The sequence below is a fragment of the Lemur catta genome, chromosome 26 (genome assembly GCF_020740605.2).
Source record: "Lemur catta isolate mLemCat1 chromosome 26, mLemCat1.pri, whole genome shotgun sequence".
Classification (NCBI taxonomy): domain Eukaryota; kingdom Metazoa; phylum Chordata; class Mammalia; order Primates; family Lemuridae; genus Lemur; species Lemur catta.
Window position 1 is genome coordinate 1,753,344 of NC_059153.1, and position 16,561 is coordinate 1,769,904.

Genomic DNA, 16,561 nt, shown 5'->3' on the forward strand with positions numbered 1-16,561 from the left:
ACGAGTGAGAAAGGGGCGGGGAAGGACGGAGGGAGGACGGGAGTGGGAGGAGGGAAATGATGACAATAGCTTGGACTACATAAAATTCTTCTTTCTTTCCAAAATAATGTCCTTTATCTTTATAATTTAAAATACTTTCAAGGCAGCAGTAAGAATGTTTTTAGAAATAAAACAAAATAAAGAGCATTAAGCATTTGGATTCTAAAAAAAAAAAAAAAAAAAGACCCCAAATGTACTACTCTGAACTCAGACTGGATGCCTGCTTATCACAATTCAGAAGACGCTCTTATCCTGCTGAATTTCTCTCTAGTTATGTGGTTTACCTCACTTGCCCACCTATGAGCAAAGATATATATTCAATGCGTCTAAGTTTATGTCTCAAAAATATAAGTTGCTCCTAAAAAAAACCCAGGAGGGGGAACCCACATGGATCACTAACTTCCTGCGGGCACAGAGAAATGCCCAAAGCCACAAATGGAATCCACAGAACTCCAAGCTTCAAAGCAAACGCTGTGCAGTCATTTTCTACACACATCAGCCAACGGGTTCCATCCATTTCAAAGTCTGTGTGTTGCTTAATCTTTTAAATTGCAACGAATACAGTTAGCACCCGGCTTGTTGATGGGAAATGCCTTCAGCTCCATGAGTGTGAGTTGCCGTTCGCAAGGCTAATTTCCAGGAGTGGAAAATGGAAGAACATACGTTCACGTGCGCCTGGCTGCAGGTTGCGGGAAGGGTCTTACCAGCCAAGAGGTGGGGTGATCTGTCCCACGCCGCCCGGAGACAGGGGGTAAAAGGTCGGGATGTCGGGGGCTGCAGGATGTCTGGACATGCCTGTGGAATAGAACGACAGAGAAACATCTTGTTCAGACTCATGGCAGCTGGGCCAGAAAAGCAACAGCATGTTTTCTGCCATGAACACTGAGGGTCTAGAATGAAACAGTATTTACTCTTCAGATCCAGTGACCCCAAGTCAGTCTGTTAGCTTTTTCTCGAGACTTCCACAATCGGGGAGAAGAGGGTCCTCCAACAAGCAGATCCTGAGCGGTAAATCTGCTGCCAATGGGACAGTCAGCAAAACAGACTTTTCAATTACTCACTGATTTGCCCTCATTATTTCGCTCTGGTTAATAAAACGGTAGACAATCGTGAGCAGGGTGACAAACGACAGCCCTCGGTAAGCAGACGGCTGGCCGTGGTGCTCAGGGATTAGGGAAATTGCCACTGTCACATTTCCGTTGGTTCCCTTACGGACACATAGATTTGGGACATGTGACACCTCGGAGGATCAAAGATTAATTAGGAATCGTCGTCAGCCCCACAATGGTCACACCTGATATGATTCATCTGGTCTCTGCCACTTCGGCTCCAACTAAGCTCTCGGCCGAGGTGAGTCCTCTGGGCTCCAAGGTCAGGCCGTCCTGGATTAGTCGGATTCCACAGAAAACGCCAGTGGCCCCTAGATTGTTCCTTGAGCTCACACTCCCCGGACTGCACTGCCCTGTCGCTGTGACGACCACCCAGAGATGACACCTAATCCTAGTCCCAAAGGACATCCCTTTGTTTGTAGCTTACTGTAGCTTTGGGGGCAGAGGGAGACCAGACAAATGCATGAAACGCAAAATGCAAAAACTTCGATTTTAATTTATTTGGGGGAAAGTGACTCTGAATAGGAAAGGGCCCCAGAAGTTTCTTCATGCAGCTGAATGACAGCTTTCGAATGCCATGTCTGCAGAGGGGCACACGTTCCGAGGTTTAACTCACAGGACAGTGAGCGACTGTAAACGTAGGGCTAATATGCAGAATTAAGGGAGCACACGGAAGATGCTCTTTAAATATTCTGCTTTTTCGCCATTTAAAATGTCTATAGATTTCACTTGGATCTGAGAAGATACCAAAGGCCTTGACATTGGGAATAACTTAAGTGCTATCTTCAGAGTTGATGTTAATCTGACTTTGAAGGTAGAACAAACTTAAATATTTCTCAATTCTTACAGAAAGTAGGTGGGAAGGAGGGCGGTCTTCAATCTCTCAGCAGAGAGCTTACTGATGACATCAGCTCGTGATTTGCTGTTTTTCAAAGCAATAGACTCAAATCTCCTTTTTTAAAAAAAAACCTGATTCTGTTGGTCACAGTGGACCCCAAATTTTGTACCTCGCGGTTTTTTTTTTCTTGGGTCTGGGAAGTTTCAGGCAGCAGGGGTGATTGTTTGGTTTTTTTTTAAGACAGAGTCTCGCTCTGTTGCCCAGGCTAGAGTGCCGTGGCGTCAGCCTCGCTCACAGCAACCTCAAACTCCTGGGCTCAAGCAATCCTCCTGCCTCAGCCTCCCGAGTAGCTGGGACTACAGGCATGTGCCACCATGCCCGGCTAATTTTCTTCTATATATATTTTTTAGCTGTCCATATAATTTCTTTCTATTTTTAGTAGAGACAGGGTCTCGCTCTTGCTCAGGCTGGTCTCAAACTCCTGACCTTGAGTGATTCTCTGGCCTCGGCCTCCCAGAGTGCTGGGGTGACAGGTGTGAGCCACCGCGCCCGGCCTGTGATTCTTGACATGTAAGAATCACTGGCGAGTTTTTTCAACTTGCTGCCTCCCTCACCCCAAGATCCAGATACCCCCCTGCAAAGCTCGGGGTCTCAAGGGAGATCACTCAGTTCCGGAAACAAAAACAATACAACCAGACCAACTCTAAAGAACATTAGAACTCAGTGGAAAGGTGAATGTTGTTTTTTTTTTTAATATGTTAACCTGAAAATCATGCTTAGAGGCCACAGACCATCTGAAGTACCTACTTTGATCGCTTTATTTTGCAGATGTGGATATTAAGGCCTAGAGAGGTTACGAGACTGTTTAGGCATCTACTTAGCTTACACATAAAGTATGTTCTGTCCTTGGCTTTGATCACTGGGATACAGAGATGTAACTTGCTTGCAATCACGTGTCTTGAAGCTTAAAACTCTTGCTCTTCACGCTAGCCCATGTTCTAAGTACACGCAGAACACTGCAGAGTGATTCAAATGAACAGAAAATACAAACTAGCTGGATTTGGTCTTTCTGCTAGAAGGAGGAGGAGCGGATTACCGTTTACTTAGCACCTGCTATGTGCCAGGTTCTGTAGCTATTAAAATTCTACTGGTCTTCCAGATGCCCCTCCTCCTAGGCAGCTTTCTCTGACTTTTATAGCTCCGAGAAATCTCTTTGTCCTTTGAACCTATAACTTGCTATTTGTACTTTTAATGTGGTATTTGGGATGTTCTTCATTTCGTTTTATAGTTTGTGCAAATGATTTCCTGCATGAGCTTATATACTGCTTGGGAAAAAAGACCACGTTTTGCCGATTTATGAAGCAAACCACAGTTGTCTGCAGAGAAGGCTCTCGGTGGGTATTTCCGACTGAACAGATGAACAAGTGACATGAAATGGACCCATTCCCTACGCTGGGTCAATATTATCAATCATTTCACGCATACATACGAGTACATGATGTCGATTAGGCATTCTATGGGCAGAAAATGGATCTGTATTTTTGAAGTAGCTCTTTTAAGATCCTGTTGCCAAACATGCCTGGAAGTGTGTGCCTCTCCACCAAGTTCCATGCTACCGAAGACATATTTCACGTCATTTAGTCAACTAGTATTTATTGAACACTTACTATGTGCTGGAGGATATACTCAGCATAGCTTTAAAGATCTTGAAGCTTTTATTAAGTAACTTCTATAAATACACAGATAAAAATAATTCTGGAGTCAAACTGCATGGATACATCACTCGCTAGCTACGTATCTTTGAGTAAGTTATTTAATTGTTACTATTTTGTAAAATCAGAATAGTAACACAGGTTGTTATGAATAAATGCATTAATCTATGTAATACAAAAAAGTTCCTGGTACAAAATATAAGTGCTATGTAAGTGTTTACTGTTATGTATAAGGATAAAATGGATACTACAGAGATACAAGCAGGTATATAAACCTGGTATTTCCTAAAAGCTCTTTCCTTTAACATTTTTACCAGACTGACAATAAGAATAAAAAATGATTGGTATGAACTTCCTTTTCCTTTCCTACACACACACACACAAAGAAGTGAAACTAATTTACTCCTTAATAGAAAATTAACCCTAAGTTATTTTTCCATAAGTGAGAATGGGTTCTGCTGACAGTTTATATTTACTCTATTTACCGGGTAGATCTATCTAAAGCTAGAGTGTAGACATGACACTCTTTGGGTTTGTTTGTTTTGGATACACCTAACCAGCCTACTAGGAACTTTGAATTCAGCAGCTCTGGCCTTAGTACCATGATTCTTTAACCAGTTCAGCTACACGCTACACCCCAAAAGGCAGGAGAGAACAAGAATAAAAGCAAGAGATCTAGTGAGCTTTTCTTAGGCAATGGAGGGACTCAGATGGAATTATATAAACTCAGCATCATGTAAATCAGAGCTTTCCAAACCGCAGTTTACATAACTCCAGAAGTACATGATGATGAGGCACATAAGGCCCAGGATAAACATGTAATCAAAAACAGAATTTTTATATCAAAATAAGCACAAATAGTATATGGACTAGAATATAAAAAGTCACACCAATTTTTAGAACAAAATAAAGACTAAAAAAACTACCAGCAGACAATTTCTGGTCATGCCCATTAGTCTCTTTCTCAGTAGTTCTAGAGCGTTTCTTTAAAAAAAAAAAATTTTTTTTTGAGAAGCAATGATATAAATTACAATCAGGCAAAACAAGCCAGGGTAGCAGTAAGAGATAGAAACAGAAGAGAAAATATAAACGTAATTAGTTGCCAGTTACAAACTTGTCTCTTTTAAAAATTGAACTGTTCTAGATTTCTTGAGGGGGAAAAACTACTGAACCACGATTGTTATTCTTTTAAATAAAATTAATGCTTCAAAGTGCTTCAGATAGGACCTGGGACACAGTAAGCACTACCGGATCGTTAGTTAAATAAATACAGAGTTAGAACTAAATAAAACACACTGTTGGGTTCTTTTTGCTAATTGCTGGAGGCTTTTCTATCTGTGTTTAATCCTCACCCACATCCTTATGGTTCCCAGATGTGGATCTCCAGCTCAGACCCTGGTCTGAGATTTTGGCCCATGGTCTAAATCGTCCACTTCATGTGTCCCTTCTTGGATTCCTCAACGACACCGCAAACTCACCGTGACCAAGATCACAGTGCTGGTGTCCCTCTGAAAGGCAGCCTTTTTCGAAAGATGCCTCTCTCGATTGTCCACCTTAGCACACAGCCAGGGACACCTATCGCTTGACAAAAGGAAGCAGGTGGAGGAAGGACTAGGGATGAGGAGTCACAGGTGAGTCTGGAAACATCTGCGGGGGTGAGTCCTACTTTCTATCAGCAAAGGCACCTGGGCTCCAACAGTAGCTAAGTCTTCAAGTGAGTGGAACTAACAGTGTTCAGTGTTTGGAAAGAACACCCAACGCCCAGCCTTTGGGCTCCACCGTCACGACATTTTGTTGTCTGTTACAGGTCAAATGCAGGGCTGGACCAAAGGGTGAGACGCAGGCAGGGACAAACGTCTCCCCTCTACGTTCCCTGCCTTCTCGTGGTTTTGTGAGATCTTTCATCGCGAACTTTCGAAGACCCTGTTGCAGTCCAAGTGTGCGCGTGCATGGAAAGAGCAACGGGCCATCCTGAGACAGCAGAGCCAGCCACGGGGGCTGCCTGGAGGAGGTGGCACCAGAAGGCTCGGACAACCAGAGCTCTTTGTCCCGCTGCCCACCCAGACCCACATGGATCAGGCAGCAACTGGACATTTTAATTTTTCACACCTCTTATACATGTTTCCAAAAATGAATGCAGAAAGTAAATATTAACGTAGAGAAATGAAGAAGTCAATATTAACGTAGAGAGAGAAAGTAAGATTCATGCTGCTCTGAAAAGAGATAGTTTTGTACTTTAATTATGATTTATAATATCTAAGCTAGTGCTGGTAAATAACAAGTAGAACACACAACACAATGTAACCAAAAGAAATCACAAGAGGCTCTAAAGAATAACATTCCAAGTAAAAGTCTACTTCCTTTCCCTACTTTTTAAAAATATTACCGTAAATACCCTACACATATTGAAATAAATGAGTTCTGTACTGAATTTTTCGTGTCTTTGTCTGACACGATGGTTTGTATCGTAGATGACAGCTTTTCAGAGCTCTCACTTGGAAAATGGCCATAACTGGGCTCTTCTTCTGCTTTGTACTCTTGAGAAATAATAGTAACAAACTTGTGGTTTCCAAAGCATCGCCATCCAATGGGTGACACTTGTCTCCTACAAGTGTGCTTGGATCCACCCAGTGACGTGGAGCAAAGGCACCTGGAGGGGGGACTCAGAGGGGACCTGGCCGGGCAGGCGGGGGCTTCTCACCTTGTTTGGAGTTGACATCGGACGGGATGTGTGACGGGTGTGACCCTGGAGAAAAGTGCTCGTCGCTGTAGGTGATGAGGGGGGTCAGAGGATGGACCGCGTGGGATGGCTGCACCACGGGGACCTTATTTGACTGCAAAGGAACCAAGAGGGCGACAGTTAGTGTGGACGCCCTGATCCCACCTCCTCTCTGAGAAAAAACAATCCCACGGGAGCAGGAAGCAGTTGTCAACATAACCCAAGAGTCATCGCCCAACCTGGGTGATGACATCGTCTCGCTTAGATCTGCAGAATGTTCCTACGGTAAATACTCCCCACTCCCACGCATGTCCCACCAAGAGACCGTGAGTTATTCACCGGGACCCCTGCAGAGATGCACGTTGCTCTCGATTATTCCGTATGACGGGAACCTCTGTACATACATAGCCACGGTCCCTTTTAGGCCAACTCCTCGGGTTGAGCTCAATAAAGAGTTACTGGAACAAAATTCAGTAATGCTTTGTAAGCTTCTAATTCATTACATATGTCTGGCATCAAAAAAAAAAGGCACTCGATAAAAAATTGTGCAATGAACAAATAAATTAATAAATACTGCCGATTTGGAGGGCAAATTTTTAAACAATCCAATATATATAAATTTGGGGCAATGAGATATCCCCTCAGTTTGTAGAATCTATATTTCTTTCTTTTTTTTTTTTTTTCTTTTTCTTTTTTTTTTGAGACAGAGTCTCACTCTGTTGCCCAGGCTAGAGTGCCATGGCATCAGCTTAGCTCACAGCAACCTCAGACTCCTGGGCTCAAGCGAATCCTCCTGCCTCAGCCTCCCGAGTAGCTGGGACTACAGGCATGGCCACCATGCCCGGCTAATTTTTTCTATATATATTTTTAGTTGGCCAGATAATTTCTTTCTATTTTTAGTAGAGACAGGATCTCGCTCTTGCTCAGGCTGGTCTTGAACTCCTGACCTCAAGCGATCCTCCCGCCTCGGCCTCCCAGAGTGCTGGGATTACAGGCGTGAGCCACCGCGCCCGGCCTAGAATCTGTAATTCTATAGTTATACATCTTTAAGAATCGTATCATTTTTTCCACAGGTCATAGCTCTGTCAGTCAAACATGACTATCCACTGTGCTTTAGTCCATCTTCTGCTTCTCTGGCTTCCAGAAGTATTCACTGATAAAAGCGAATTTCCAATCTTGAGTTTAAGTGCATAATATGAAATATTGCTTTCAAGTGTTGATTATTAACATTTTATATTCTAACATACTTTATATATCTTATACTCTGTTTACAAACAAATTTTATTATTTATTAATAATCTGGAAGTCCAAAACTATGCAACAACACTTTTTACAAGTTCAGGTTATCTACTAAGACTCCATCAATTTGAAATTCTTGATCATTCTGATTGCAGACAAAGCTCAAGTCGTTTTTCTTACTCCCCCAAGAAAGTGCGTACTAAGTAAATGAGTCATGTAAGCAAGACTAGGGCAGGGTCCTGCCTAAATTAGAGGGATCACTTTGTTTATTTATCTATTACTGACATATCAGAGCTGTATGTATTTTGGGGATACATGTGCTATTTTGAGACATATATACAATATGTGATGACCAAATCAGGATAAATGGGATATCTATCAAATCAAACGTTTATCTGTTCTTTGTCTTGAGGACATTACAATTCTTCTCTTCTAGCTATTTTGAAATATACAACAAATTATTGTTAACTATAATTCCCCCACTGTACTAGGAAATTACCAGATCTTATTCCTTCCAGCTAACTGCATTTTTATACCCATTAACCAACTTCTCTACTAGGCGGATCATTTAAAGAGACTCCACAACCCTCCCCCCCAAAAAAAGAAAGGAAACTCAACATAATTATATGCATGTAAAGATGTTTGTTTATGATTTTAAACCCATCTATTAATACTAATTAAAGCAGTTTCAGAAAAATCTCTATTTAGCAACACTATAGTAATGAGTACCATGAATTTAAGAGACATATAATGAATTCACTAGTTCAGACACGCTTTCACCATAATTAGTTTGAATTATCAGCTAAAATGCATGTGAAATCAGTTTCTTCCAGAAGCATATATTCATATTTGTTAAAAATTTTGAGGAACTGCCTAAAACTGCACAATGTGAACTGCTGAAAACATCAATCCATATTGGAATGGTGGAGGGCTCTCATACACACTTGTGTGTGGTGATTGTACCTATGACATACACTGATTCGGAATTTGATGTTTTTTTACAAATTAGGTATAAAAAATACGTGGCCTCCAATGGGAAGGACTACCCTCTGGAAAATGAGAAACAATTACCCTAGAAATACTTAATTCTCCTTGTATCCTATCATTGCAACCTCCATCCAGAGAAACTTATGGCGGGGGGGACCAAAGGGGAGAAAAAAAATCATAAGTGTTTTTGGACAATGATATAATTCCATACTAGATTTTCTCTATTTTATAATTATCAGTTCCTCACGAATGGCAGAACTTGCATAGCTCATACAGTCCTTGGTGACTATTAAATAGAGCACCATTTTCCGAGCTGCGTGACTTTTCTCTGTACACCTCAGCACAAGCATCTATACACATAAATGTGTGAAAAAAAATCTTTTACTACTTTTCAGTATTAATGATGCAGTTTGCCAAATACACAGAATGAGCTTCTTAAATACAAGGAATTTAGAATGCTGGAAGTGGAGGTGGACAGACATAGAGGTAGGAGACAAAAATCTCAACACCCAAATGTTAAAATGAATATATTTCAACTCTACTTCAGAATAACTGCTTTGAGTTTCATTTTTAAAGTCTCATAAAAAGTGTCACTGCCAAACAATCTACAAAGACATTTTCTTAGGGTGGTTATAAAGAGTAAGCATTGCAGAAATTTTCTAGAAATACATATATATGTGTATCCACATGCATATATACATAAAAATACACACATATATTTTTTTGGCATGCCCTTTTTCCAGAGCATCCTCTTAAGGAACTTGCCTTAGCAGGCAGCATTTCTTAATGTCTGACCTATCCCTGCAGTCATATAGCTCAGAGTCTGGTGCCATGAATTTCTGCTAAATTATGCTATCCTCGCTCTCCTCTTAATTTTACGGTTTTCAACACAGATTTGCTTTCCTGTGGGAAGGAGATAAGAGGCTGAGGATTTTAATTTAAGCTCTGGCCTTGTCTTCTACTTTGCAAGATGGATAGGGAAAGCAGTACCAGTAGCTACGTTGAAGCCAAACAAATGTCCATTTTTGTGGCCAAATAATAAAAGTAATATGAAGTCTCAGTAATGTGTGAGTAGCATCCTAAAGGGTTATGCTTTGCCTCCCACCAACCGTCTCCACCGCGTGCGTAAACAGAACAAAGCGGATTCCAATCCACACTGCAGATTCTGGGCACACTGACACCCCGGTCAATTGTCCTCAGCCCTAAGCTTTGTCGGCTTCCTCTGATTTCAGGAGTCGCTGTCCTTTCGATGCCACGTGCATGCACAGGGTGAGAACCTGGCACTGCTACTTTGGTTACAATTTGAAGACTGACAGAGTAACCATTCTTAATTCTATTCTGCTCATCTCCGAATAACACTGGTGTATTTCATGTGGGGAGTAGGTAGGGAACGATAATCAACTGACTACTAAATCTCTGCAGACAAGTTCATGCAACTGCATTGTGTGCACAGCTATACAGGTACAGATGTGGGTTATTTATTAAGCACCTAAGATGTTCCCAGCGCTATTCTAGCACCAATAACCAACACACAGGTAAGGCCCCTGATTCTCACGCGGCTTACTTCCTAGGGGTCTGGACGTTGGGACAAGCAACAGTGCTGGAAATAAAGAGTATGTTAACAAAAAAAAAAAAAAAGATGAGCAAAATCTGCAAAGATACCATCGGGTACTAAGAAGAAAATGGACCAGGTATTAGGAGAGACGGTGTGTGTTTAATTCTATGCCTTTATGTTAACGCTGGAAGAAACCTAAAGTGCATTTTGTCCAAGCTCCTTATTTTGTAAGACCGGATGCTGAGAAACAGGTCACCAGGGGACGGTGGTCAAGCCGGGGCCACTGTCAGCACTTGTCACAGAAGCACCCAGTCACCGCACAGCTCCAGTGACACAGGGTCACTGGGACACAACGGGAACGGAACCACTGGGCCGCCCAATGAGTGGAATCGAGTGGTAGCAAAATGCGATGCTTTTGGCTCTTATTCTGCGCTGGATACTAAACACGCAGCACCTCACTTATTGGAACCCAAGTCTCCGTACTTTTCTCAGTACACACCTCACCGTAAGGGACGGAGGAGGGAGAGAGGGTGCAAATTACACCGATTCTTTTTCATTCACAGGCACAGTCAGGTAAGTCTTAACTTCCAGCAGCGGAGAATCACCAGGTATTCCCAACGCCTGCTCTTTGTTGTATGATCCCGGGGCAAAAGAATGCAAATCACTCCGACCTTATAAGTCATCCCAAGTTCTCCACCCCCGCTCAGAGAGGTGCAGCGCCCTGTCTGAGCTCGCGTGGCTGTAAGTGACCGAGTGAGGCCTGAGACCTTCGGTTTCTGACTCCAGCTGCACATTCTCTGACCTCAAGCCGGTGACCGGTGGCTGAGCCAAGGAAAGGGGATGAAGATGGCAAGAGCAGGAATGGAAACAGCGGCAGAAAACAATCAAGGGTGAACTCTGAAGACAGCTCTCCTGCATACACTCAGCGCTCAAACATAGCTGTGTCGGGGGAAGCCTGAACTCCCTTCTTTTTTTTTATATATATATATATATTTTTTTTTTTTTTGAGACAGAGTCTCACTCTGTCACCCAGGCTAGAGTGCCGTGGCGTCAGCCTCGCTCACAGCAACCTCCAACTCCTGGCCTCAAGCGATCCTCCTGCCTCAGCCTCCCGAGTAGCTGGGACTACAGGCATGCGCCACCATGCCTGGCTAATTTTTTCTATATATATATTTTAGCTGCCCATATAATTTCTTTCTATTTTTAGTAGAGACGGGGTCTCGCTCTTGCTCAGGCTGGTCTCGAACTCCTGACCTCGAGCGATCCTCCCGCCTCGGCCTCCCAGAGTGCCGGGATTACAGGCGTGAGCCCCCGCGCCCGGCCTGAACTCCCTTCTTGAATTTGAAAAACCACCACCAGGCTGTCCTGACCACGTGACACACAGTAATGACAGCAATTAACACGTACCCAGCGCTTCCTGTGTGCCGGGCACTCTGTCCTCACAACCACCTTTGGGGCAGGTACTGTCATTATCTCCTGTGACAGAGGAGAAGACGGCATGGAGAGGCTCAGTCACTTTCCCAAGGGCCTGTGGCCATCAGTGGCGACGCCAGGCTCCACATGCCAAAGTCTGGCTCTAGCGGCCAAGCTCATTAGGGACACCACGTGGCCTCTCTGAGAGCCAAGTTCATAAAACCTTGGACAGCGAGTTGACCATCCGGCCACACCTGACGGCATGTGACATGGATGGACTGGCTGTGTGGTCTCCGTCCCGGGCACAGGCGTCACTGGACACAAAGAGCCACCTCGGCAGAAGCGGAGAGAGCTGCAGAGACCCGACTGCCACCTCTCCCTCCGGGCCTGGAAACCATTCCAAGGAAGCTTGGTTGGCTGCCACCCAGGCCGGTCCCCGCAGGTAAGGACCTCTTCGGCATCACACCCAGTAAAGCCCACACGTCCCTGTGGACGTGGAGTGGGTGTCCCTTAGGGAGCCGGGGAGCCACCCCCAGAGCAGTGTTCCCAGAAATGACCCGCTCACCGCTGGCAGGAGCCTAAGGTGTCAGAAGGCTGTTGGCCTCCAAGGATCTGGTTCTGGGAAGGACTGGAAAAGTGGTTCAGCTCCCGAATGGCTGAGTCCTTGGCCTGCTAGCAAGTGGACTAACCGGGGGACAAGCCCACTGGCCTGGTGGCTAGTCCCGATTCCCACATCCCCAGACTCTGGCTAAGCCCAAAGTGCAAGATCTGGCCCCACACGAAGGTCTCAAGTTCTGTTCCCATTGGCCATGTGTCATCAACGGTCCTCTTGGTACGAACTGAGTCCAGGGGAATTTTAACATGCCACCAACCAACCAAGGTGAGGAATGTCATCCGGCCTCAATCACTCTGGTGGCGTTTTCCTTTTTATTCAACTCTGAAGGAGTCTGGTGCACATGAAACGAAGCCACATGACTTCCTACCATGCCTCCCCTTCTGGTGAGGATCTGAGCTTCCAGAGCCTTCCCCGCAAAGAGCAGCCCATTCAGTTTACTCCGGAAGGCCACATGGAGTCTTGCATTGACCAGGCCTCAGAAATGGCACTTAGTGCTGCAAGATATTTCCCGAGATCCACCAAGGCCAAACGCCTGGTCCAGGTCCGCTGTGGCTTTCAGATCTGAGACCACTGCTGGCTGTGACATAGCGGTTTCCAGACAGTGACGAGGTTCCAGGCTCTGAAGACCCAGATGTTCCCTGAGCCCAGCTCTGGAGGCAAAGGGACAGCCCAGAGAGCTTCGCCATCACCGGACAGCTGAAACCTTTTCCTAAGAGGGGAAGGGAGAAGTCACATTGGGCCGGGCGTGGTGGCTCACGCCTGTCATCCCAGCACTCTGGGAGGCCGAGGCGGGAGGATCGCTCGAGGTCAGGAGTTCGAAACCAGCCTGAGCAAGAGCGAGACCCCGTCTCTACTAAAAACAGAAAGAAATTAGCTGGACAGCTAAAAATATATATAGAAAAAATTAGCCGGGCATGGTGGCGCATGCCTGTAGTCCCAGCTACTTGGGAGGCTGAGGCAGGAGGATCGCTTGAGCCCAGGAATTGGAGGTTGCAGTGAGCTATGATGACCAAAAAAAAAGAAACAAAGAAATCAAGAGAAAGAACTGGAGCCATCCAACATAAACAAACCACAAAACAAACGAAAACAGGTTTGAGACTGACCATGCTAGTGGTAAAATATTTAGAATCAGGCAATGCAGTGACGGACTCAGAGTTCAAGCAAACGGATGGGGCACACAGAACGGCGAGAGAAAGGGTCACCGGGTCTCAGGGACACAAGGCGGGGAAGGGCCTGCCTGGACCGGCAGCTGCGAGAGTGCAGGGACCCTGCGGGGCTCCTGTGCACATGGAGGGACATCAGCGAGAGCCAAAGCCCCCTGGTTTGCGTTTTCTGGATCACAGACACGGAAGATCAGATGCCATCTGTACACACTGGTTCTTACACACAAATATTAACACAACCGCACATCCCTGGACTGAGGGGCAGCGGGCTGGGGGGGGGGGGGTGGCAGCAAACACAGGGGAGGACAGGGGACAAAGTGGCCCCGATCCCTGGATTAAAAACTGCTGCCTTGTTGCAAGACAGAGCTGCTCTGCCAACGCAGTCACTGCACAATGACCTTGTTATTACACCGAGGGCCACGTCAGGAAGTTCAAAACCAAGTATTTGTACGACAGTTAGCATAAAACTGCCACCTGTCACTTTACAGTGTGAAAAACATTACTAGATGGTATCGCTCTATAATTTTATAGAGCAGAATGATTCTTATGAATAAAGTGGTATCGTTTACAGCTGTCACATGGAACTTCTTCAACCCGCCAGTCAGCTCAGGTGACTTTTAAAAATACCTGACTCATCTGCATATTCATTATGAGTTATTGATGAACTCACTCCTTGGCAGGTAACCGTCTTTCCCGCTTCGGATCACAGCATACGGGCTGAGAAGAAAAAGCAGAGCTTATCTGGACTGGGAACGATGCTGTAAACACCACTCTGCACGGGCTATACGAATCTGAGTCAAGAAAAAAGAACCTTTTGTTTTGGACTTAAAACACAAAATCCTGAAATGAGTTGGAAACTGAGGCTGAAGACTTAAACGACAAAGAAAAGCCGATTACATAAATTGGGTTCTATATCATTTTGTCCACTTCGGTCCATCTTAAAGCTCCCAAATAATGAACAATTTTCCTTGAAAATATCGGTTTCGATGGCATCAAAAAAGGAAGCCAAAAGTAGAGAACTTTTAAAAGACTTTCAATTCTATAAACATCATAAAAGAGAAATATTCTACAGCCCATGGAAAACTCTAGCAGCAAAGATGACAATAGCTATCCTCTGTTGGTGAAAAAGGGTACTCTGTGAATATAACATCAAAGATAAACTCCGTGTTGTACCATTTATTGTGAATTGGATATTTGCCTCCTGAATTTTCTTTTCTTTTTTTTGAGACAGAGTCTCACTCTGTCATTGAGGCTAGAGTGCAATGGCAGCATCATAGCTCACAGCAACCTCAAACTCCTGGGCTCAAGCGATCCTCCTGCCTCAGCCTCCCGAGTAGCTGGGACTACAGGCACGCGCCACCATGCCCGGCTAATTTTTTCCATATATATTTTTAGCTGTCCATATAATTTCTTTCTATTTTTAGTAGAGACGGGGGTCTCGCTCTTGCTCAGACTGGTCTCAAACTCCTGACCTCGAGCGATCCTCCCGCCTCGGCCTCCCATAGTGCTGGGATTACAGGCGTGAGCCACCGCGCCCGGCCTTGAATTTTATTTTCATTTCCATCCTTTGCAGGGGGACATGCTGATGAACGCAAGGCAGAGACTGAATGTCTGATCTACTTTCCTGAGAGTGAGCTACATCAGCCTGGGTTTACAGCTGCATGCTAGCGCTGACCTGCTCTAGCTTACAAGAGCTGATGGCTGCATTTTCAGGAATGGTGAGGGCCTGTCACTATCACATTGGTCGCCCGAGCTGGGTCATGGTGGGATTATTTACACCACGGAAATTGGCAAGAGTGAAAAGTCCCCTCTCCCCCCAGCTGGTTGTCAAACACGTAACAACACACCACAGGCAAACATCAAACCCCTTCCTACATTACTAGGGGAAATACTCTTTTCTTTGCTTATTTCTCCTTAACAAGCAACAGGATCACAATCTTGATCTTTGTCTGAAAGTATTCCAGACTGAGAAATTTCACAGATCTTCACTGGATGTGATCTAGGATGACCCGGCTTCCTTTCCTGAGCCCCCTCCTCCTGGCATAGAGGGTCGCTGGCTGCTCCACCTGCTTCCCTGCCTCTGGGCCTCCGGAGTATCACGTGTGAGTAACTGGATAGAAGGAGAGAGCTCTACTGCACAGCAAGGAGAAGAAATTTGTGCAAGATCCACCGGCATTTTCCTCCTTCCTTTTACTTCTCAAGAAAATAGTTAATGTACACTAATAACATAAAAATATTGATGTAATTATTTTAGAGAGTGACCCATAAGAAATAAATTTTACACAAAGCAAATAACTAAGACTATTTCACAAGTGCATTAAAGAATAGATTAATGCAGCTTCCAACGGGAGGGCAGTGTAGCAGAGTCGTCGTCCAGAAAGCTGCCATCGGACGAAATATTGTATTTAAAAAGAGAGAGATGAGAGGCTTTTGTTTTTGCAGCAGGTTCACTCAAGAACCGTCACCTAAATTATGTCTAGAGAATATGGGCATCAGCTTAGGAATTTCTGAAAATAATTATGAATCCTGGGAAGAGGGATAAAGGAACAAAAATAATTTAAGGGCTAATTCAAGAATGTTCTCAAGACACTTTTTCCTTTAACGATGCTTATACCCAGGCTGGAGGTGGGAGCCAGTTATTGGGCAAAAAACAGCATATTGAATTTGAGGTCTGAAGACCTAAGCAGGCTGGGCATGGTGGCTCACACCTGTAATCCCAGAATTTCAGGAGGCCAAGGTGGGAGAATTTCTTGAGACCAGCAGTTCAAGACAAGCCTGGCCAACATAGTGAGACCCCATCTCTACAAAAAATTTTAAAAAGTTAGCTGGATATGGTGCATGCCTATAGTCCCAGCTACTTGGGAGGCTGAGGCAGGAGGATCGCTTGAAGCCAGGAGCTCAAGGTTACAGCGAGCTACGACAGCACCACTACACTCCAGCCTGGACAACAGAGCAAGATCCTGTCTCTCAAAAAAAAAAAAATATATATATATATATATATATAAAGACCTGCGTACTATTCTTGGTCCTACCTGCTATTTGACATGTGAATGTAGGCAGATGACTTACCCTTTCTGAGTTCAGATTCTGCACTAGATGAAGTGAATGTTTTCCCTGGCTATGTTTGTGTAGGGATCAAATGAGATCATTCATGGAAAAACACTTTGCAAA

At 44.5% G+C, this 16,561-nt stretch overlaps 1 protein-coding gene across 4 annotated transcripts in view; it reads right to left on the reverse strand.

Annotated features, from left to right (window-relative positions):
* LEF1 (lymphoid enhancer binding factor 1) overlaps positions 1 to 16,561 on the reverse strand; it is a 93,274-nt gene that overhangs the window by 22,079 nt on the left and 54,634 nt on the right. For all 4 annotated transcript variants that reach the window (XM_045537452.1, XM_045537451.1, XM_045537450.1 and 1 more), the window contains exons 4-5: positions 6,400 to 6,532; positions 744 to 834 (exon numbers count right to left, since the gene is read on the reverse strand). In XM_045537452.1, the coding sequence (XP_045393408.1) occupies positions 744 to 834; positions 6,400 to 6,532 (224 nt within the window). The remainder of the gene's footprint in view (positions 1 to 743; positions 835 to 6,399; positions 6,533 to 16,561) is intronic.